This window comes from Bos indicus x Bos taurus, chromosome 9 (genome assembly GCF_003369695.1).
Source record: "Bos indicus x Bos taurus breed Angus x Brahman F1 hybrid chromosome 9, Bos_hybrid_MaternalHap_v2.0, whole genome shotgun sequence".
Taxonomy (NCBI): domain Eukaryota; kingdom Metazoa; phylum Chordata; class Mammalia; order Artiodactyla; family Bovidae; genus Bos; species Bos indicus x Bos taurus.
The window spans coordinates 9,396,138-9,418,342 of NC_040084.1; the positions used below are offsets into that span (position 1 = coordinate 9,396,138).

The 22,205-nt window shown below is 40.4% G+C and overlaps 1 protein-coding gene across 2 annotated transcripts in view; it reads left to right on the plus strand.

The window, feature by feature from the left end:
* The window catches only part of COL19A1 (collagen type XIX alpha 1 chain), a 445,397-nt gene extending 423,558 nt beyond the window's left edge, over positions 1-21,839 (plus strand). For both annotated transcript variants that reach the window (XM_027550856.1, XM_027550857.1), the window contains 3 exons: positions 6,275-6,403; positions 18,646-18,723; positions 18,900-21,839. In XM_027550856.1, the coding sequence (XP_027406657.1) occupies positions 6,275-6,403; positions 18,646-18,723; positions 18,900-19,027 (335 nt within the window). In that variant the 3' untranslated portion in view covers positions 19,028-21,839. The remainder of the gene's footprint in view (positions 1-6,274; positions 6,404-18,645; positions 18,724-18,899) is intronic.
* The last annotated feature ends 366 nt before the right edge of the window (positions 21,840-22,205 follow it).

Below are 22,205 nucleotides of genomic sequence, written 5' to 3' on the forward strand. Positions count from 1 at the left end.
TCCAACCAGTCTCCCTCATTTCAGTTCCCCTCCTTCACTCTCACTTCCACATGTAACTCATGCAGTCAATTCTGAATATTTTAAAGATTTTATGGTTTGACACAGGCTGTCCCTCAGCTTCCAGTGTAAAGATTTGGTTTTTGTGAGTCTGCGAAGTTATCCACACTCCACCATCTGAGAGCTTCCAGAGTTTAACGTCATCTCCTTTCATAATATTTTTCTCCTATTCTCATGCTTTTATGCCTTTAAAAATAATTTACTATTGTTTTTGTAGGGATATAAGAAAGAGTTAAAGCAGACACATGTGTTCAATCTACCGTCTTTACTCATAATAACATTTCAAAGCAACAAAGGGAACAAAGGATTAGATGGAGCCAGAGTTAGATGTAGCAGTAGCAACCCTCGAGTCATGATGAGCCCCTGAGCGAACACGAAGCCACCAAATGACGCTGCTAAAGTAACAGTTAATATGAAACTGGAACATCATTCTTAGGATATGAAAGGAAATTGCTCTTCTGATATTTTTGTTCATTAGGAGATAACTGTATATAATTTTGGTTTCCACATTTAAGAGATATATGGAAAGCCCCAGAATAGTAGAACCAAAAAGTGATGTACGGAACAGATTGCCAGGCCTATGAGTAAAAGTTACTTAACCTGAAGGCCAAGACATAACAATATTATCAAATTGATGACTGATTTCCCAAGGGAAATCACTCAGTAACTAGTCTCTGTTTCCATAATGGAGTAACAAAAGAAAATAAGTTGAAGTTCTATCAAGAAAATGGGCAATTAAACATTTGAATGGGCTTTAGGAGAAAAAGATGAATCTCTCTTTGAAAATGTTTACAAATTCTATCTGTGAAATAGAAGGTAGACCATGGGTTAGATGATGTCTGAATGTCCCTTCCACCTCTGTCTGATGTACTTTATCACCACATTAATATTCATGTCTGCTTGATTTTAACGAGTCCTTTCTCCAAGGAAGGCCCGCCCCAGTCTCATCTGTTAGAATGACTGCTGTGACTGCTGTGGGTTTGCCTTGGCAGATGGGCTCTGTGTGTCTGCATTATGCAAGCTCCTATCCAGACTCTTTAGTTTCCTGCCTCATTAGAAAGTGTAGCCAAAAACAGTTTATTGACCAAAGATCCGTGAAAACAGAGGAAAAACAATTAAGATTACAGGTCTTTTTAATTTATTTACTGGCTCAGAAATGTATTATTTAAAATTATAGAGCATTAGAGTATGGTTCAGAGGAAGTAATTACTCTTATGCTAAATGACTGTTACTGAGTGTATCTTAAAGCTAGATAATTTACAGCTAGAAGTAATTATTTTAAAAAATATTGTTGCCCTGTAAATAAATTATTCAGTACCATTTTTCTAGATTCCGTATATATGTGTTAGAACACAACAGTGGAGAAGCAGACATAGAGAATATACTTATGGACATGGGGAGAGGGGAGGAGAGAGTGAGATGTATGGAAAGAGTCAACATGGAAACTTATATTATCATATGTAAAATAGATAGCCAACAGGAATTTGCTATATGGCTCAGGAAACTCAAACAGGGGCTCTATATCAACCTAGCGGGGTGGGATGGAGCGGGAGAGGGGAGGGAGGTTCAAAAGGGAGGGAATATATGTATACCTATGGCTGATTCATGTTGAGGTTTGACAGAAAACAGCAAAATTCTGTAAAGCAATTATCCTTCAATAAAAAAAATTATAAATTAAAAAAAAATACATCAGGATGGGGTGGGGATGGAGTTGGGAGGGGTGTTCAGGATGGGGGGGGACATATCACTCGTGGCTGATTCATGTCGATGTATGGCAAAAGCCACCACAATCTTGTAAAGTAATTAGCCTCCAATTAAAATCAATTAATTAAAAAAATTTTTTAAAAACTGTATTGCTGAAAATATTTAAAAGCACCAAAAACAAAGTACTTGAAAATTCAATTCATACGTTAAAGAGGAAAAAGTAGTGATAGGAATATTTTGTTTAGACACTGAAGGCATTCAAAAAGGTATGTCTCAAATTAAGAAAAATTGTACTGAAGTATATATCTATCTTTTAAGTGCAAAACAATAACTAATAAGCAAAGTTTCAAGCTGTAAACATTGAATTTCATATTTTTATAAAGTACTCAGTTTACAATTAATGTAAATATATTCTATCTATATTCAATGGGATGATTTGCAAAACTATATATATATTAATTGCATTTGTTTTATATACTGTTACTCAAACAGATGTATGCACACCAACCAAACATGCCCCAGATAGAAAGGTAATGAAAAGCGTTACTGGAAAGTCAGGGACTTAGTGTCACTTTTAGAGACGAGCTATCAGTCCTCATTGGTCCCCATCGTCACAGTCGGTAACTCTTCACTGGAGATTCTGGTCCCGTGGACACTGTCCTGTTTCCATTCTGGCTTCTTCTTGATTTCAGAATGGGAGTGTAGGGTAATTACTCTTTTGATAAGTATAGCTAATACTGCACATTTGTTGGGGCTTTTTCTTTAATAATTCTATTTGAAAATAATTTTGCTTTATTTCCTAAACTGTGTATGGACCTACATTTTTCAAACAAAAGTTTTTATTGAAAGCCCATTGAAAAATAGGTTACTCTCAAGTGTAGCTTGCTCTTTATCAAAAATTTATAAAACAGACATATCTGTTTAAGTGAAAAGTATCTTTCAAGTTCAAATGAATCTACACTGAGTGAAAAGTCCGGAGAAAAGTCTGGAAAAGTCTAGAGAAAAGTCTGGAGGTACCTCTTTACAGGTCTCTATCATTTGGCCCTAGTTTTTCCCAGCTGGCAGCTATGGATTCTAATGTGTTACAGTCATTTTGTCCTTACGTGCAAAATTAACACTAATGTAATCAGTAAAACACTTTTCTGGAGTTTTTCACATGAAAGATTCATTTCTTAATACTTATTAGCTGTATCTTCAAAAAAACTGAGGTTAATTTCACAAATGAAATCATTTGAATTTGTTTTTTAAAGAAAATACGTGAAGAGAATACTGTTTCTTTTTGCCATAGCAAGGACATGCCCTCCTCCAGTCTTCTGTTTTAAATCTAGTTGTGTACATATTAGATTTGTTAAATATGAGCTTTGTAAGTGTGTTAGTCACTCAGTCACGTCTGACTCTGAGACACTATGAACTATAAGCCTGGCAGGCTCCTCTGTCCATGGATTTCTCCTCGCAAGAATACTGGAGTGGGTAGCTGTTCCCTTCTCCAGGGGATCTTCCCAATGACATAGTGGTAAAATATTCAATATGCTTCTGAGGTGAAATTTAAACAATGGTCTATGTGATATTAATAACCAAGAATTCTCTAATAAGTTTAACTGTGACTTGATTACTAGAAAAATAATTCTGAGAATAATTATATGACAGATTTCTAGTCATAAAATAAAGCTTATCAGCAGATAATCATTATAGTGCATGGGACTTATAAAAACATGGATAATAGTTGTTACTGAAATGATCATCTCTCTCAAGCTGTCTCCATGATCCCACAACAAGAGCACTGAATACAGAAAATGTTAGGCCCTGTTTATGGAGAATGTTTAATTTAGTTAATAATATGATTTGTTTAGGAATTCTAGAGTGAAAATTCTTATTTATATTTTCAAATTTACCTTTTTTGAAGTTCCTCATTTTTCAAATTGTTTAAATGTTAAGAGTTATTAACATCCCAATAGTCTACATTGTATAACCACTTTTTTGTTGACATTTAGCTTTTATTTTATATTGGAGTATATAGTTGATCAGAAGAAGGCAATGGCACCCCACTCCAGTACTCTTGCCTGGAAAATCCTGTGGACAAAGGAGCCTGGTGGGCTGCAATCAATGGGGTCGCTAAGAGTCAGACACGACTTCACTTTCACTTTTCACTTTCATGCGTTGGAGAAGGAAATGGCAACTCCAGTGTTCTTGCTTGGAGAATCCCAGGGATGGGGGAGCCTGGTGGGCAGCTGTCTATGGGGTCATACAGAGTCGGACATGACTGAAGCAACTTAGCAGCAGCAGCAGCAGTGTTTTGATGTTTGACTCCACCTGTGAGGATACTCTCGTGACCCACCAGCCAAGCTCTCTGGAGGCAGCACTCAGGCACAGTTCTCACTGCCCTCCCTTGCCTCTCTGTTTAGGCCCCTGGTGACAGGCAGCCTGGTAGATGAACGTAGGCAGGTGACAGTGCTATGTCCTTGAGAAGATTTAGGATGTATTCAGTGCATAAAGGTCACATCACTCAACACTGGCAAAAGATGTTTAAATGTTCTGAATAACTTGTCAGCTTCCTGCAACTCGTGTGTTCTCCTTTTCAGCATCTTCTTGAGGCTCACAGAAATGTACAGAGGCTTTTTGCTGTTTTCACTGTCTGCAGTTGACATTCCCTGGGCACGTGCTTCTCGGCACCAATGCTGTATTTGTTCCTTTGGCCAAATGAGATATCCTTCCTATTGAGACTTAGGCTGGATAATGGAACTAACTGGAAATCAAATCAGAAAAAAAAAAAAAAAAAGAAGAAGAAGAATGAGGGTGTATCATAAGACATTTTATTTTAAAAGTATACATTAGTTTTTGACAAAGTAAAATATTAATTAGCCCAGCTTAGAAATTAAACCAGAGAAGGCAATGGCACCCCACTCCAGTACTCTTGCCTGGAAAATCCCATGGGCGGAGGAGCCTGGTAGGCTGCAGTCCATGGGGTCGCTGAGGTCGGACACGACTGAACAACTTCACTTTCACTTTTCACTTTCATGCACTGGGGAAGGAAATGGCAACCCACTCCAGTGTTCTTGCCTGGAGAATCCCAGGGATTGGGGAGCCTGGTGGGCTGCCGTCTATGGGGTGGCACAGAGTCAGACACGACTGAAGCAACTTAGCAGCAGCAGCAGCAGAAATTAAACAGTGCTATGAAATCACTATGATGGACATCCTTTCAATAAATAAACCTCTTTGTCAGTGATGCAGCTTTCTGACCTGTGCACACTGCTGTATTTGTTGATTTGTGGCTGCTCTGGGTCTTGGTTGCTGCCCGTGGGCTCTCCCTAGTTGCGGAGAGCAGGGGCTACTCTTCCTGCAGTGCTCGGGCTTCTCATTGCCAGGCTCTAGGTTCGTGGGTTTCAGTAGCTGCGACACAGGGGCTTGTTCGCCGTGGCTTGCGGGCCCAGTAGCTGCGGCTCCAGAGGCCTAGAGCCTGGGTTCAGCAGTTGTGGCGCACAGGCTTAGTTGCTCCACAGCTTGTGAAATCTTCTCAGACCAGGGACTGAACCCCTGTCCCCTACATTGGCAGGTGGGCTCTTATCCACTGTGCCACCAGGGAAGTCCAATAATGCAGTTTTATTCAATGCTATAAAGTGCCACCTACCACGTGAGTTATCTATTGCTGCGTAAGAAAGTTTCTCAAAACATCAGTGGCTTAAAACAACAGTGGTTATCATCACATATTTTTTCTGGGTCGGGGACTTCCAGAGTTGCTTAGTTGTGTGGTTCTGACTCAGTCTGTCATGAATTACGTTCAGAGTGCCAGCTGACGTCCCCTGAGGGCTTGGCTGGGGCTGGGAGAGCCACGTCCAGCCTCACTCACGTAGCTGTTGGCAGATGGCTTCAGTTCACCCCTATGTAGGTCTGTTCATGTCCTCAGGATATGGCAGCTGGCTTCCCTCAGAATGAGAAGCTAAGAGAGAACGCAGCCAGGAAGTCACAAGACTTTATGAATTAGTCTCCCAACTTGCATTTTTCCTATTCATTAAAAGTAAAAGGAAGTCCAGTCTACACTCCATAATAGAAGGATTAGGCTCCATCTAATTCCACTTGGAAGGGAGTGTCAAAGACCTTATCAGGATATTTTAAATTACCACAGGCACATTCATAGCATTGCTGGAAAGAGGCTTAAATTTATTATAACAATCATTTTTTTAATACGAACCTGAGTTCTCTCCACAAGTCATCACAGAGGTTAATCAGACTCTAGGATGTTGCCCACTAGGTTAGCGACATCTGTGAATCACTGAAGGTCTTCAGAGCCTTTCATTGTCACAACTTATCTGTCTTCATGTTGAAGCAACCTTGTACAATTGTTTTACTTGAACAATCAAAAAATCTCTTAGCAATCAGACCAGTTGGTAAACTAGATGTACGTGAATTGAAAACCAAGTTAGTTTTTGTTGAATTTCACGAGAAAGAAATTTGAAAACTTTTGACATAAAAAGTGTTTCTCTAACATGATGTATTATTTTTCCTTTCATCAATGAAGAGAGGATGGCCGTGTTCCTATCCCAGCTCAAGCTCCCAGCAGCAATGCTGGCTGCTCAAGCTCATGGGAGGCCTGGGCCTCCAGGCAAGGATGGGTTACCTGGACCTCCAGGAGACCCTGGACCCCAAGGTAAGTCTTCAAGGACAATATCTGTTTACCACCTATTTCACTCTCTGTATTTATAACATGCTAATCACTGTTAAGTCGTAAGTTATGTATATTAATATACAATTTTTGTTGTTTATTCACTAAGTCATATCCAACTCCTTTGCAACCCCATTTCCTTCTCCAGAATACATATTAAAAACAAGTATTCATACATATAAAATATGTATATAGATTATATATAATATATTTGGTATATATTATATAAATTTGTACTATACATTTAGTATAGGATATCTTGTTAATATTTGACATGCCAGAAATAGATTTTTAACTATTATTCATTCAAATTTAAAGCTGATCATCTGCTAATCTAAATGTATTTAATAATCTTCCAATGATAATAACAGCAATAATATGTGCTTATTTATCATTATTAACTCAGGTGTCTACTCAAAATTTGCACAGTATCTAAGTTTCAGTTCAGTTCAATTCAGTTGCTCAGTCATGTCTGACTCTGCAACCCCATGGACTGCAGCACACCAGGCTTCCTTGTCCATCACCAACTCCCAGAGCTTACTCAAACTCATGTCCATCGAGTCAGTGATGCCATCCAACCATCTCATCCTCCATTGTCCCCTTCTCCTCCTGCCGCCAATCTTTCCCAGAATCAGAGTCTTTTCAAATGAGTCATTTCTTCGCATCAGGTGGCCAAAGAATTGGAGTTTCAACTTCAGCATCAGTCCTTCCAATGAACACCAGGACTGATCTCCTTTAGGATGGACTGGTTGGATCGCCTTGCTGTTCACGGGACTCTCAAGAGTCTTCTCCAACACCACAGTTCAAAAGCATCAATTCTTCTGTGCTCAGCTTTCTTTATATTCCAACTTTTACGTCCATACATGACTACTGGAAAAACCATAGCCTTGACTAGATGGACCTTTGTTGACAAAGTAATGTCTCTGCTGTCTAGGTTGGTCATAACTTTCCTTCCAAGGAGTAACCAACTTTTAATTTCATGGCTGCAGTCACCATCTTCAGTGATTTTGGAGCCCCAAAAAATAAAGTCAGCCACTGTTTCCATTGTTTCCCCATCTATTTCCCATGAAGTGATGGGACCAGATGCTATGATCTTAGTTTTCTGAATATTGAGCTTTAAGCCAACTTTTTCACTCTCCTCTTTCACTTTGATCAAGAGGCTCTTTAGTTCTTCTTCACTTTCTGCCATAAGGGTGGTGTCCTCTGTATATCTGAGGTTATTGATATTTCTCCCAGCAATCTTGATTCCAGATTGTGCTTCATCCAGTCTGTCTTTTCATATGATGTACTCTGCATATAAGTTAAATAAGCAGGGTGACAATATACAGCCTTGATGTACTCCTTTCCCAATTTGGAATGAGTCTGTTGTTCCATGTCTGGTTCTAACTGTTCCTTCTTGGCCTGCATAGATATTTCTCAGGAGGCAGGTAAGGTAGTCTCGTATTCCCATCTCTTTCAGAATTTTCCACAGTTTCTTGTTATCCACACAGTCAAAGGCTTTGGCCTAGTCAATAAAACAGAAGTAGATGTTTTTCTGGAACTCTCTTGTGAAGTAGATGTTTTTCTGGAACTCTCTTGCTTTTTTCATGATCCAACAGATGTTGGCAATTTGATCTCTGGTTCCTCTGCCTTTTCTAAATTCAGCTTGAACATCTGGAATTTCACAGTTCATGAACTGTTGAAGCCTGGCTTGGAGAATTTTTGGCATTACTTTGCTAGATGAGTGCAATTGTGTGGTAGTTTGAGCATTCTTTGGCATTGCCTTTCTTTGGGATTGGAATGAAACTGATCTTTTCCAGTCCTGTGGCCACTGCTGAGTTTTCCAAATTTGCTGGCATATTGAGTGCAGCACTTTCACAGCATCATCTTTTAGGATTTGAAATAGCTCACCTGGAATTCCATCACCTCCACTAGCTTTGTTTGTAGTGGTGCTTCCTAAGGCCCACTTGACTTTGCATTGCAGGATGTCTGATTCTAGGTGAGTGATCACACCATCGTGGTTATCTGAGTCATGAAGATCTTTTTTATACAGTTCCTCTGTGTATTTTTGCCACCTTTTCTTAATATCTTCTGCTTCTGGTAGGTCCATACCACTTCTGTCCTTTATTTTGCTCATCTTTGCATGAAATATTCCCTTGGTATCTCTGATTTTCTTGAAGAGATCTCTAGTCTTTCCCATTCTATTTTTTTCCTTTATTTCTTTGCATTGATCACTGAGGAAGGCTTTCTTATCTCTCCCTGTTATTCTTTGGAACTCTGCATTCAAATGGGTATATCTTTCCTTTTCTCCTTGACTTTCACTTCTCTTCTTTTCACAACTATTTGTAAGGCCTCCTCAGACAACCATTTTGCCTTTTTGCATTTCTTATTTTTGGGGATGATCTTGATCACTGCCTACTGTACAATGTCATGAATCTCTGTCCATAGTTCTTCAGGCACTCTATCAGATCTAGTCCCTTGAATCTATTTGTCATTTCCACTATATAATCGTAAGGGATTTGATTTAGGTCATACCTGTGTGGTCTAGTGGTTTTCCCTACTTTCTTCAATTTAAGTCTGAATTTCACAATAAGGAGTTCATGATCTGAGCTACAGTCAGCTCCTGGTCTTGTTTATGCTGACTGTATAGAGCTTCTCCATCTTTGGCTGCAAAGAATATAATCAATCTGATTTCAGTATTGACCATCTGGTCTTCTCTTGTGTTGTTGGAAGAGGGTGTTTGCTATGACCAGTGCGTTCTCTTGGCAAAACTCTTTTAACCTTTGACCTGCTTCGTTTTATACTCCAAGGCCAAATTTGCCTGTTCCTCGAGGTATTTCTTGACTTCCTACTTTTGCATTCCAGAAATGCAGTCCAAAAAAACCTTTGCACTATAGGATTTGTTTTTAAGAAATATTTGCCTATAGTCATGCTGTATTGATAATCCTGTCAAAAGACACCAGGAAACCTTATTATAGTAAAGAGAAGGATTACTGGTCAATTCTTGGTGCCTCACCACAGCTGACTGGAACTGAAGGGTTTTTCTCTGGTAGATAAATAGATATGAAGTACTCAGAATATGCAGTTAGGAGTGTAACTTCAAAGTTTTCTCTGCTCAATTTAAAAGTTTTCTCAAAAAGGAAAAAAATATGCATATAAAACTGTTACCCTCTGCATGATGGATGATTATAAAAACTACTGTTACCTTAGAGACCATGAAAGCTCAGAGACTGTCAGCTGATTAGTCCTCTTCTTGACACAGTGTGACTGAGTCTGAGGAAAAGCTGAAGTGAGAAACCCACACAGAAGAAATAGAAGGTGGGCCTGAGCGAGACACCAGGTGTTCTGCCCACACGCAAATTCTGTCTGATGATGGCTCTTCAGAAATTTCTAAAAGGGACATTTTTTTTCAGTGTTTTTCAGGAAAAAAAAATTTTTTTTTCATTTGAAATGACATAGTTTGGTTTGAGACATGCACTATAGAATGAGACTTTTATTGTCTCATTATCTTTCAGTTCAGTTCAGTTCAGTTGCTCAGTCGTGTCCGACTCTTTGCGACCCCATGAATCGCAGCACGCCAGGCCTCCCTGTCCATCACCAACTCCCGGAGTTCACCCAGACTCACGTCCATTGAGTCCGTGATGCCCTCTAGCCGTCTCATCCTCTGTCATCCCCTTCTCCTCCTGCCCCCAGTCCCTCCCAGCATCAGAGTCTTTTCCAATGAGTCAACTCTTCGCATGAGGTGGCCAAAGTACTGGAGTTTCAGCTTTAGCATCATTCCTTCCAAAGAAATCCCAGGGCTGATCTCCTTCAGAATGGACTGGTTGGATCTCCTTGCAGTCCAAGGCACTCTCAAGAGTCTTCTCCAACACCACAGTTCAAAAGCATCAATTCTTCGGCACTCAGCCTTCTTCACAGTCCAACTCTCACATCCATACATGACCACAGGAAAAACCATAGCCTTGACTAGACGGAACTTTGTTGGCAAAGTAATGTCTCTTGCTTTTGAATATGCTATCTTTAGGGAAGGACAGAAATTTAAAGGGGTTTTATAGAATTTTCTTGGCTTACCAGAGAAGCTGGAGCATGTGGAGAGCAATGAGAAATTGACATGAGACTTCAAGCATGCCCTGCAGATATCATGGGGTGGTTCCAGGCCATTACCAAGAAGTAGACATGTCGGTGAATCAAGCCATGTGAATTTTCTGGTTTCTCAGTGCATATGAAAGTTCTGCTTGTACTATTCTGTAGCCTGTTGGGGATGCAATAGTATTATATCTAAAAAAACAACATGTATACTTTAATTAGAAGTTACTTCATTACTGAAATCTGCTAACCATCCTCTGAGCCTTTAGTTCTTCGTAATCTTCCTCCTGGTGGACAGTCTTGTGCCCATGTTGGTGGCTGCCAAGTGATCAGGGTCCTACCTCCTGTAGGACCCACTGTAGGTTGTTGAAGGTTGGGGTGGCTGTGGCAATTTCTTAAAATAAGCCAGTGATGAACTTTGCTGCATCAACTGACTCTTCTTTTCGCAAACAATTTTTCTGTAACAGCAGTGCTGTTTGATAGCATTTTATCCACACTTGAAGTTGGAATCAGTCCTCTCAAAATTCTGTTGCTGTTCTATCAACTAGGTTTATGCACTATTCTAAATCCTTTGTTGTCATTTCAGCAAGCTTCACTGCATCTTTACCAGGAGTAAATCCTATCTCAAGAAATCACTTTCTTTGCTCATCCATAAGAAGCAACCCTTCTTCCATTCAAGTTTCATCATGAAATTGCAGCAATTCAATCCCATCTTGAGGCTCCACTTCTAATTCTAGTTCTCTTACTGTTTCCACTACACCTGTAGTTACTTCCTCCACTGAAGGCTTGACCACCTCCACATCATCCATGAGGGTTGAAATCAACTTCTTCCAAATTCCTGTTAATGTTGATACTTTGACCTCTTCCTGTGAATTGTGAATGTTCTTCTTTACATCTAGGATTGTGAATCTTTTCTGGAAGTTTTTCTATTTTCCCCCAGATCCATCAGATAAATCACTGTCTATGGCAGCTATAGCCTTACAGAATGTATTTTCTAAAGAATGAGACTTGAAAGTCAAAATGACTCCTTGGTCTGTGGGCTGCATGAAAATAACAGGAATCTTGTTGTATGTTTCTGACAGGTCTCCTGGGTGACCAGGTACATTGTCAATGAGCAGTAATATTTTGGAATGAATCTTTTTTCTGAGCGATAGGTCTCAGCAGTGGGCTTAAAATGCTCAGTAAACCATGTTGTAAACAGATGTGCTGTCATTGAGACTTTGTTGTCCCATTTATAGAGCCATAACAAATATAATAATCATGAAAAATTTAAAATACAACACCAATACTTTTTGACACAGAGTTGCTACAGACCTTCAATTTGTAAAAGATTCAGTATCTGCAAAGTGCAGTAAAACTAAATATGACTATTTTAGAAGTTCACAATCCAGTTTGAATGGGGAAGTACTGCTCCTACCGAGATTCTGATGATGAAACTAGTGCACCCTCTTTAACACCCTGATCCTCCTACAGAAAGTGTGATTCTGAGTTGGGTCACCTCACTTGCATTTTTCCTAAATTCCTGAAAGAGGTAATTGTTGACACCTTTTTAAATTCAACAGCATTTCCAGAGAGTTTAGATTTTTACCTCCTGTGGGTTTCTGATCATTGCCTTCCCGTTGTGCACTGAGCGGAGCACTCCCTGGTGTGCTTCATTCCCACCTGGGTCCTCACTGTAGGACCTAATTTGTTCCTGCTGCCAGGAGTGAATAAGAAGGTACCACATTAGGATCAAAGAAGTCCTGGGAAGCATGATCCAGCTGACATCCCATATACCTCAGGTCTCCTGAGGTCCTCTTTTATTTAAGAGAGGCAAATTTTTCCAGATCTTTCCTCTTGGAAGAGTTTTATAAGAAAGCACTTACTTATTTTTGTTTTTTTTTTGGTTTTAATTTTTTAATTTTATTAAAGAGTAGTTGACATACAATATTATATTTGTTTCAGGTGTACAGTATACTGATTCAATCTTTATACACATTATATATTAATCACCACAAGTCTAGTAACCACCTGTCACCATAAAAAGTTATCACAATGTTATTGACCATATTTCCTATGCTATATATTATACTCCCATGAGTTATTTATTATATTCCTGGAAATTTGACTCTCTTAATCCCTTTCATCTATTTCCCCCGAACTCCCACTCACCACTGGCAAACACCAATTTGACCCCGGTATCTGTGAATCTTTTTCTGCATAGTTTTGTTTATTCATTTGTACTACATTGATTCTCCAAGCTAAAACCAAAATTCTCCAAGCTAGGCTTCAACAGTATGTGAACCGTGAAATTCCAGATGTTCAAGCTGGATTTAGAAAAGGCAGAGGGACCAGAGATCAAATTGCCAACATCCACTGGATCATAGAAAAAGCAAGAGAGTTCCAGAGAAACATCTACTTCTGCTTTATTGACTACACTAAAGCCTTTGACTATGTGGATCACAACAAACTGGAAAATTCTGAAAGAGATTGGAAGATCAGACCACCTGACCTGCCTCCTGAGAAATCTGTATGCAGGTTAAGAAGCAACAGTTAGAACTGGACATGAAACAATGGATTGGTTCCAAATTGGGAAAGGAATACATTAAGGATATATATTGATACCCTGCTTATTTAACTTATATGCAGAGTACATCATGTGAAATGCCAGGCTGGATGAAGCACAAGCTGGAATCAAGATTGCCGGGAGAAATATCAATAACCTCAGATATGCAGAGGACACCACCCTTATGGCAGAAAGTGAAGAGGAACTAAAGAGCATCTTGATGAAAGTGAAAGAGGAGAGTAAAAAGTTGGCTTAAAACTTAACATTCAGAAAACTAAGATCATAGCATTTTGTCCCATCACTTCATGGCAAATAGATGGGGAAGCAATAGAAACAGTGAGAGACTTTATTTTGGGGGGCTCCAGAATCTCTGCAGATGGTGACTGCAGCCATAAAATTAAAACACACTTGCTCCTTGAATGAAAAGCTGTGACCAGCCTAGACAGCATATTACAAAGCAGAGACATTACTTTGCCTACAAAGGTCCATCTAGTCAAAGCTATGGTTTTTCCAGTGGTCATGTATGGATGTGAGTTGGACCATAAAGAAAACTGAGTGCCGAAGAATTGATGCTTTTGAACTGTGGTGTTGGAGAAGACTCTTGAGAGTCCCTTGGACTGCAAGGAGATTCAATCAGTCCATCCTAAAGGAAATCAGTCCTGAATATTCATTGAAAGGACTGATGCTGAAGCTGAAGCTCCAATACTTTGGCCACCTGATACAAAGAGCTGACTCATTGGAAAAGACCCTGATGCTGGGAAAGATTGAAGGCAGGAAGAGAAAGGGATGACAGAGGGTGAGATTGTTGGATAGCATCACTGACTCAATGGACATCAGTTTCAGCAAGCTCCAGGAGTTGGTGATGGACAGGGAAGCCTGGCGTGCTGCAGTCCATGGGGTCACAAAGAGTCAGACACAACTGAGCAACTAAACAGAACAGTAAAGATCACATTGATTGATTTGTGGATATTGAACCATCCTTGTATCCCTGGAATAAATCCCACTCAATCATGATGTACGAGCCTTTTAATATTTTGTTATATTCAGTTCACTAATATTTTGTTGCAGTTTTCACATCTATGCTTTTTGGGGGATATTGATCTGTAATTTTCTTTCCTTGTGGCTTCCTTGTCTCATTCTGGTACCAGAGTAATGCCTCATAGAATGAGTTTAGAAGTGTTTCTTCCTCTTCAGTTTTTTGGAATAGTTTGAGAAGGAAAATTGTTAACTCTTCATAAAATGTTTTGTAGAATTCACCTGTGTCGTCCTGAACTTTGTGGCAGTTTTTTTTTTTAATTACTGATTCAATTTCATTAATAGTGATTGGTCTATTCAAGTAACATTTCTTCTTGGTTCAGTCTTGAAAGAGTGTGTTTCTAGGAATTTATCCATTTCTTCTATCAACTGATATTTTTATGGGTGTTTCCTTGTACTTAAGTAGTTTTTTCCTTCCTTACTACTTTTGAGATTCTTTAACTCTAGATCTTTAATCATAACATGTCTTGGTATGGATCGCTTTGGGTTCATCTTCTTTAGGACTCTCTGTGGTTACTAGGGGCTTCCCAGGTGGCACTGGTGGTAAAGAAACTGCCTGCCAATGCATGAGACGTAAGAGACGTGGGTTCAGTCCCTGGGTCGGGAAGATCCCCTGGAGGAGGGCACGGCAACTGACTCCAGTATTCTTGCCTGGAGAATCCCATGGACAGAGGAGCCTAGTGGGCTACAGTGCATAGGGTCACAAAGAGCCAAGCACAATTGAAGTGATTTAGCTCACATGCACATGCTTCCTAGACTTTGAGGCCTGTCGCCTTCACCAGCTTAGAGGAGTTTTCAGCTTTTATTTCTTTAAGTAGGCTTTCTGGCCCTTTCTCTCTCTTCTCCTTCTGGGGCCCTTAAATTGTAAGTATTAGTAAGCTTTGTGTTGTCCTCAGATTTTGACTCTTTTTTTTCCTGCTCTGACTGGGTGATTTTCACTACCCTGTCTTCTGAATCACTGATTCACTCTTCTGCATCCTCTAATCTGCTATGGATTCCCTCTACAGTATTTTTTATTTCAGTTATTGTATTCTTGAGTTGTAACTGGTTCTTCTTTATACTTTCTATCTCTTCATTGAAGTTCTCCTTGGGTTCATCCATTCTTCTCCCAAGTTTGGTGAGCATCTTTATGACTATTACATTGACCTTTTTATCTGGTTAATTGCTTATCTCCATTTTTCTCAAGAAAAACTTCTTTTTCTGAAGTTTATCTTGTTCTTTCATGAGGAAGGTATTCCTTTATCTCCTCAGCTGGCCTAACTTCCTGTGTTTGTTTCTCTGTATTAGGTTTCTCAGCTACATCTCCTGGTCTGAGAGAGTGGCCTTACGTGGAAAGTGTCCTGTGGGGTCCAAGAGCACGATGCCCCCTGTTTTCTAGAGCAGTGCTCCCGGGGTATCCCCTGTGGGACTTATGCGTCCTCCTGCTGTAGTTGGGTCATGATTGCTGTTGGGGGCACTTATGGGCAGGATTTGCCCCTAGCTGGCTGGCTGCAAGACCCAGCCATGACTGTGACAGACACACTGACATACGGGGCCAGACTCTAAGAGTGGGAATTACTTTGGGGGGCACCCATGCCACCCGGGGCTGCCCACTGGGTGGAACAGGAGCTGCTTTGGAGTGACTGGCCGGGGCACACATGTTGGGCAGGGCAATTCCTCAAGGAATGCTGGGGGGAGGCACACAGTGTTGTAGCTAGGTGGATGGGGAGTGGCAGAACGCTGCCCACCAGCACTGGGCCAAGCAGATGGAAAGAGAGAGAACACAGTACTTACCAGCACATCTGTCCGCAGAACGGCGGCCACTGCATCCTGCCCCTCTGTCACAGGCTCTAAAATCAGTCAGTGAACCACTTTCTCATATGACCCAGATACTCTTATTTTTCTACTATTTCAAGATCAAGGTTTATTATAGGAAGGCAAAATTGGTTTAACATTTAAAAATCAATTAATGTAATTTACCTCATAAGCAGATAAAAAAAAAGAAATTATGATCATATTAATAGATTCAGAAAAAAACTTAATTGATTATATTCAACACTGTTCATGATTTTAAAAAAGAAAAAGCAAAGTCTTGGCAATTTCAGATTAGAAAGTGTTTTTTTTTTCTCTTTTTTATTTTTTAAATTATGAAAATATGATAAAAAAACACTTATAGGAGACTTGGAAAATGTAGAACAAAGTTATATATAGTTCCACTATATATTACAATTATTTTTTAAATAAAGATTTTTAGTTGGAGTTTCAATATCAAACTCTCAAAAATGAATGGAATGAATATACAGAAAAGTAGAAGGATGCAGTGCCCCTGCAAAGCAGACCCAGGTGCTTTTCAAGCTGCTGCTTGTGTGCTGGGACTCAGAGCAAGTGGGCTTGTGCAGGAGCCCTTAAGGATGGAGGCTTGGTTTCCCACAGCCCTCGGGCCCTCCTGGAGATAGGCCCTGCTGGCTTTCATAGACAGGTGTTACGGGAACTTGTCTTCCCAAGGCAGGTCTCCAAGGCTGGCGAGCCCCACAAGGGACGTGGACCCCTCACTCCTCGGGGTAACCTTCTCGTCAGTGGCGTCCCTCCCCTTGTGGTCAGCACGCCAGGGGAGTGGCCTCTGATTGGACCACTTCTCTGCGCCTCCTGCCCGTCTTGATCTGGCCTCGCCTTTGTATCCTCGGTTGTGGAACATCTGTTCTCCTATCTTCAGGCCATCCATCCTCAGATATAGTGTTTCACATGCAGTTGTAGATTTGGTGTGTCTATGGGAGGAGGTGAGCTCAGGGCTTTCCAGTTCACCATCTTGGTCAGGAATCCTGAAAGAACTTTACTTAAACTTTTCTCAAACACATGCTGAGTTCCCACCTCTGTGAAAATCCTCAAGAATGGATGCCACACTTCAAAGCCTTATCCGTTTTAGAAAGAGCCTTGCACACTCAGCGGATGTGGAGTTAGCAGGAGAAAACAGATCCTGCCTTCTAGCTTCCATCAACCTTGGAGGGACAGTATTGGGAATGATTGTTCTTACTTTTGAACTTATAAAGTTCAGCTGTTATTGGTTCATAATGAGGGAAACCCTCTGTTATTTGTAATCCAGTGGCCCATAGAGTAGTTCATGTGACTGATACAGATTTGACTTTTCAGATTTGTTAACAGTCGGGGCCTTAGGAAGTACGAAGCGTATGTGTGTCAAAATGATGAAGGACACAGTGGTCAATTGGGGTCAGGACAAACAACGCATAAGGCCTTCAAACAGCTTGTAAGGCCCTGCATGAAGAATTACCCTTCCCAAATGCCAGTAACACTCTTTTTCTGACCTCATTTTTCTAGCATGCATATAAATGCACTGACTTACAACTTTAGAAATAAACCCCGAGAGTCGAAATGGAAATCTCCAAGGCTATTACCTGAAAAACTACAACAAACACAGTTCTTCAATGACAAGACCCTCTAGATACATTGGGTTAGAACACTGCTGCTGTTTTATTTCTGTTTTCCTACAGAGGCTACACTGATACCAAACTGTCCTCCTGCACCTACAAGCCATGCAGACACATGTCTCTTTGCAGACAGACCAGCCTTCAAGTCCTTTCCAAATTTCAGGAGAGGCCTGCCCTAAAGGGGTGAAAAACTTATTCTAGAAAAATGGGGAAGCTGTTACTGACCTTATTAGCATTCCTATATGAAATTTTGTTGTGAAACAATTATAAAATAAGACCCTATGGCTTTGGGGAAGGCTTCATAAGGAATGAGCTTGGGACCTTAATAGGAAATTGGAGTAAAAATGTTTCATGTGCTTTGTGCAGTTCAACACCTCTATCTATTAATAGCAGGTTGGTATTAACCTAATGATATGAGAGCTTTGTACAAATGCATTTGCACATTTGACAGGAGACATATAAATGTTACTGTGTTTTACAAACACATAAATTATTTTTCTTGTTTTATGACACCTCATATGCACTGAGATTCATGTGGAATAATGTATTTTGCATTATATTAAAATCTGAGAACTAAATTTAAATACATAGCTTTTAGCAGATATGTTCTTCTTTTGGAATTATGTTCCAGTGTTATTAATCCTTGTTAATCAAAGGTTCATATTTCTTCAGTTATTTTTCTTTCTTCCTAGTTTTTTAGCCTGTGATATTAAGCACTCACTGAGATGACTGAGTGAGAGTAAGCTTAACAAGGTCTCTGTAATAGTGGGAACTGGGTGGAACTATTAAATACATCCCAGGTAGTAAATATTATTTTACTGCAGAAATGTTTAGAGATTTGGAAGGGTACTTTCAAATGACTTAACTACAAACACTTTTCCTTCTTGTTCACATATGTTAAATGAAAGTCAGCTATAGAAAAGAAATCCTGGTGACTTTTCACGTTTGAATACGTATCAATTTAGGATACTGTTCAGGCCACTGTTGTCTTGGATCCAGTATTGTACTGAGTGTCTGTAGCATAGTCTTCAGATATAAATGTGTGGAGATGTTCCACTGGGTGTATTTTCCACGTGCACCTCAAAGTATCTCCTGAATGTATATCAGTCAGAGAACACGCTTACTTTTTTTTTCTCTCTTTTTGTTTATCTCCTCCTTAGGCTACCGAGGACAGAAGGGAGAAAGGGGGGAACCGGGAATTGGGCTTCCAGGGAGCCCGGGTCTTCCTGGGACTTCAGGTAATAGTGATATTATCTTCGCAGCATGAGCCAGCCTCCAAAAATTGGAGCCATGCCTGCTCCCTGTGGCCCTTTAGTGTCGCTCCAGTTGACACTGAATGACTCGTGTTGGTTGGAGAGAGGGAGGATGATCTGTATGTTGACCTGCATTCTGATGGGGTCTTTTATTTCATTAGCTCCGGGCTTGCCAGGCTCACCAGGTGCCCCAGGGCCCCAGGGCCCCCCAGGACCTAGTGGAAGATGTAACCCAGAGGATTGCCTGTATCCCGTCTCACACACCCGACAGCGAACAGGTGGGAAGTAACCACACCTGAGGAAGACTTGATGCCAGTCACCTCTCCTTGCTGTTGGAGCTTTCTTAATACTGTCAGACCCTCGTGATCGTGGGTGACTTTTTTTTTTTTTTTGGTGTAGGCAAGACATTAAAAACAAAAATTGGAATCCTATTCCTATAGTAACTGCGATATCAACCTTTTCAGAATTTTTTCCAAATTCATTCCATGTCTTGCTTCACCATTATTATGCTTTTTATTCAGGGTTTTCTATGAAATATGCAAGCACATCTTATCATTTGTTCTTCTTTAAGAGAAAGTGATATCTCATGATTTAGTAGACTGATGGTGATGTACGTTTTGTAGTCTTATCAACTTGTATTTGGCCTTTCGTTTCTGAATTTTAAAGTTTCGGACTTATCTGGACGTTTCCTTGGTATTTAAATTTAATATCATTGCTGACAATTTCGTTAACTTTTTTGAAATAGTGCATTGCTCCTGCTGAATGTTTTTGACTACTTTTATAGCTTAAGAATTCTTATACCATCCTTTATCCATTCTACTTATGTAGAGAAATAGATAGGCAATAAGACCTTCATAATTTAGATTCTGGAAGAAAACTCAGGAGGCTGTCTTATCAGGGAGCCCAAAATCCTACCAGAGCCAACTACTGAAATGATTTTGTTGCTCCTGTGTAATGAGCTCCAGTCAAAGCAGTCCCACCAGCATGAGTGTGTCCTGCGTAAGAAGGAAGGAGCGAAGTCAAGGCACAGCACTGTGGTCCCTTTGCCGAGTTTCTCATTTGGGAAACAGAAAGCTGATTTTTCTGGGAGGTGTCTGGTGGTGAAGGCACCCAGCTGTCTTTGGTACTTTCAAAGTTTAAAGGGCCTTGCAGAGTCTTTGGGCCCGAGTACATTAGCCTTCTGACCTCGTGACTCTCAGATGTTAAGAACCAGCCATCAGAACAAAGGATGGGACTTCTAGCAACTGGAAAAGAAACCTCCTTGTGCTAGAAGATGAGCGTGTGGTATCCACAGATGCATATCAACAAGCTGAAGCCTGGAAGCTTGTAGGAAGAATGATGCTTCTCAGAAGCTGCAGCTAGAGGTTCAGGGCCGTGAAGGAAATCCATGAGACCGAGCAAGAGTCCACACACTTCAGGGGCACAGACACTGCCTGGACCACATCCTCTGACCAGGAACAAAAACGTGTGATTGCCAACCAAACAGCTGAATGGTAGTTTCATGGCCTGGCCATACATTTTGAGAAACTGTTGGTTGAAAACGATTTCCTGGAACCGTGGGCAGGAGGATGTTGTTGAAATCTGAGTGGCGGGTCCTAGGGATGCCGAGGGCGTGCACCACCCCCGCCCCAGCCCCGGCCCTGCTACAGACATCTGCCATGGGGCAGATTGTGAAAAGCTGTGAGCACGGTCTTGTGGGCAGCGTGCCTCCATGGAGGCAGCTTTGTTCAAATGCACCCAGGGTTTGAACTGGTTTTCATTGTAGTTGGATGAACTGATGGTCAGGTACTATCTACATGGCTGTGCATATGTACAACCTTTTTATTATTTCATGTTGAAAGATGCTGTATATTTCACTTCCAAGTTTATCTATTTTCATTTCCAAGGTCATTTTATTTATTTCAAGTGTTGTTAATTTTAAATTTATTTTCTCCTTCATTTTCTTTCCTGTGCAATACCTACAATGGTGCTGTGTTTTAGACTGACACAATCAGAATATACATATACATTTTCTTAGTAAAATGATCATTTATCCCCACAAAATGTACAGAGGTCTAAAATCTGGTGCTATGTGTATATCTTGAGCTTTTAATTTGTGGAGCTTTAGTTTGTTGAATTTTCTGAAAGCTTACAACTCCTCTGCCATTCATTAATTTACTTGAATTTGTCATAAAGCTAAAAACATTTTATATGTTTTCAAAGATTATTTTTTCATATTAATTGTTTGCTTATTCTTTTGCTTCTTTGTTAATCCAGAAGTATTTATTTTAGCATTTTACTGCTTTCATGAATTTTTTTGTCACTGGTGATCAGTGCATTGTTTTCCTGGAGTCGATCCCTTCACAGACGCAAGAAGACTCAGTTCATTTTCTTGTTTTACAGATTCTCTCATTTTAATTCCAGAGAATATTTCATGTGTCCTTTCTACAAGTTAAGTATTTCAGAACCTTTCTTTTTCTAAATTCCATTAATGCTGGACTGGTTTATTCCTGTTGCAAGGGTCTGGATTTAGTCAGGTGGTTTGAGGAGTTGATGCCAATTATAAACTTGAGTTGTCACAGTGACTCAGGTCCTTTCTAAACAACTGACATGTGTGATTCAATCCTACTTGGGGATAACCAGAGGAAAGGGCTGCATCACACAGAATGAACTCTGCTTGGCTGCCTGTGCAGGAGAAGCAGCAAAGAGCAGCAAGAAGGGCTGCACCCGGCAAACACAGCACCAGTAAAGTGAAGACCTGGCAGTTGCCTGATTCTTTTAACGAAAAGAACGTGGATAATTTAAGGCCCCAGACAGGGTGTGAAGACTTCCCCTAACTGCCTTGGTGGTGGCCAGTTCTCTTGTCTCATTTTGTTTCATTCCAGAACCTTTGTTCACTTGCACGCAGAAGTCAGCAGTGTCCACAGCAGGGAAAAAGAATGACCACATTTCATGAGTTATCTCTTGTCTGGACTCCACACAACAAAGTATGTTTAAATACAAAGTAATTGCAGGCCACGATGGCAACAGACTTCCCATGTAGCACGAGTGATAAAGAACCTGCCTTCCAATGCAGGAGACACAAGAGTTGCAGGTTCAATCTCTGGGTCGGGAAGGTCCCCTGGAGGAGGGCATGGAAACCCACTCCAGTATTCTTGTCTGGAGAATCGCGTGGACAGAGGAGCCTGGCAGGCTACAGTCCATGGGGTCGCAAAGAGTCAGATGTGACTGAAGCCGCTTAGCAGGCACACACATGATGGCAATTGAAAGTTGTGTGTTTGCCCCATAAAAGTATGTTTGAATTCCAGTCTAATATTTTGTGTCAAGATCAGGTAACACTGTCAGATAGAAATCCTTCTGTGCAAAGAACAAGATTTGACTTCAATTAATATTTATGGCCTTTAGAAAAAGGAAGAATAATTCATGACTTTGTTATTCTTCTTTTCTGCTGAAGACATTAACCATTTTTTCGTAACTGTAACAGAAAC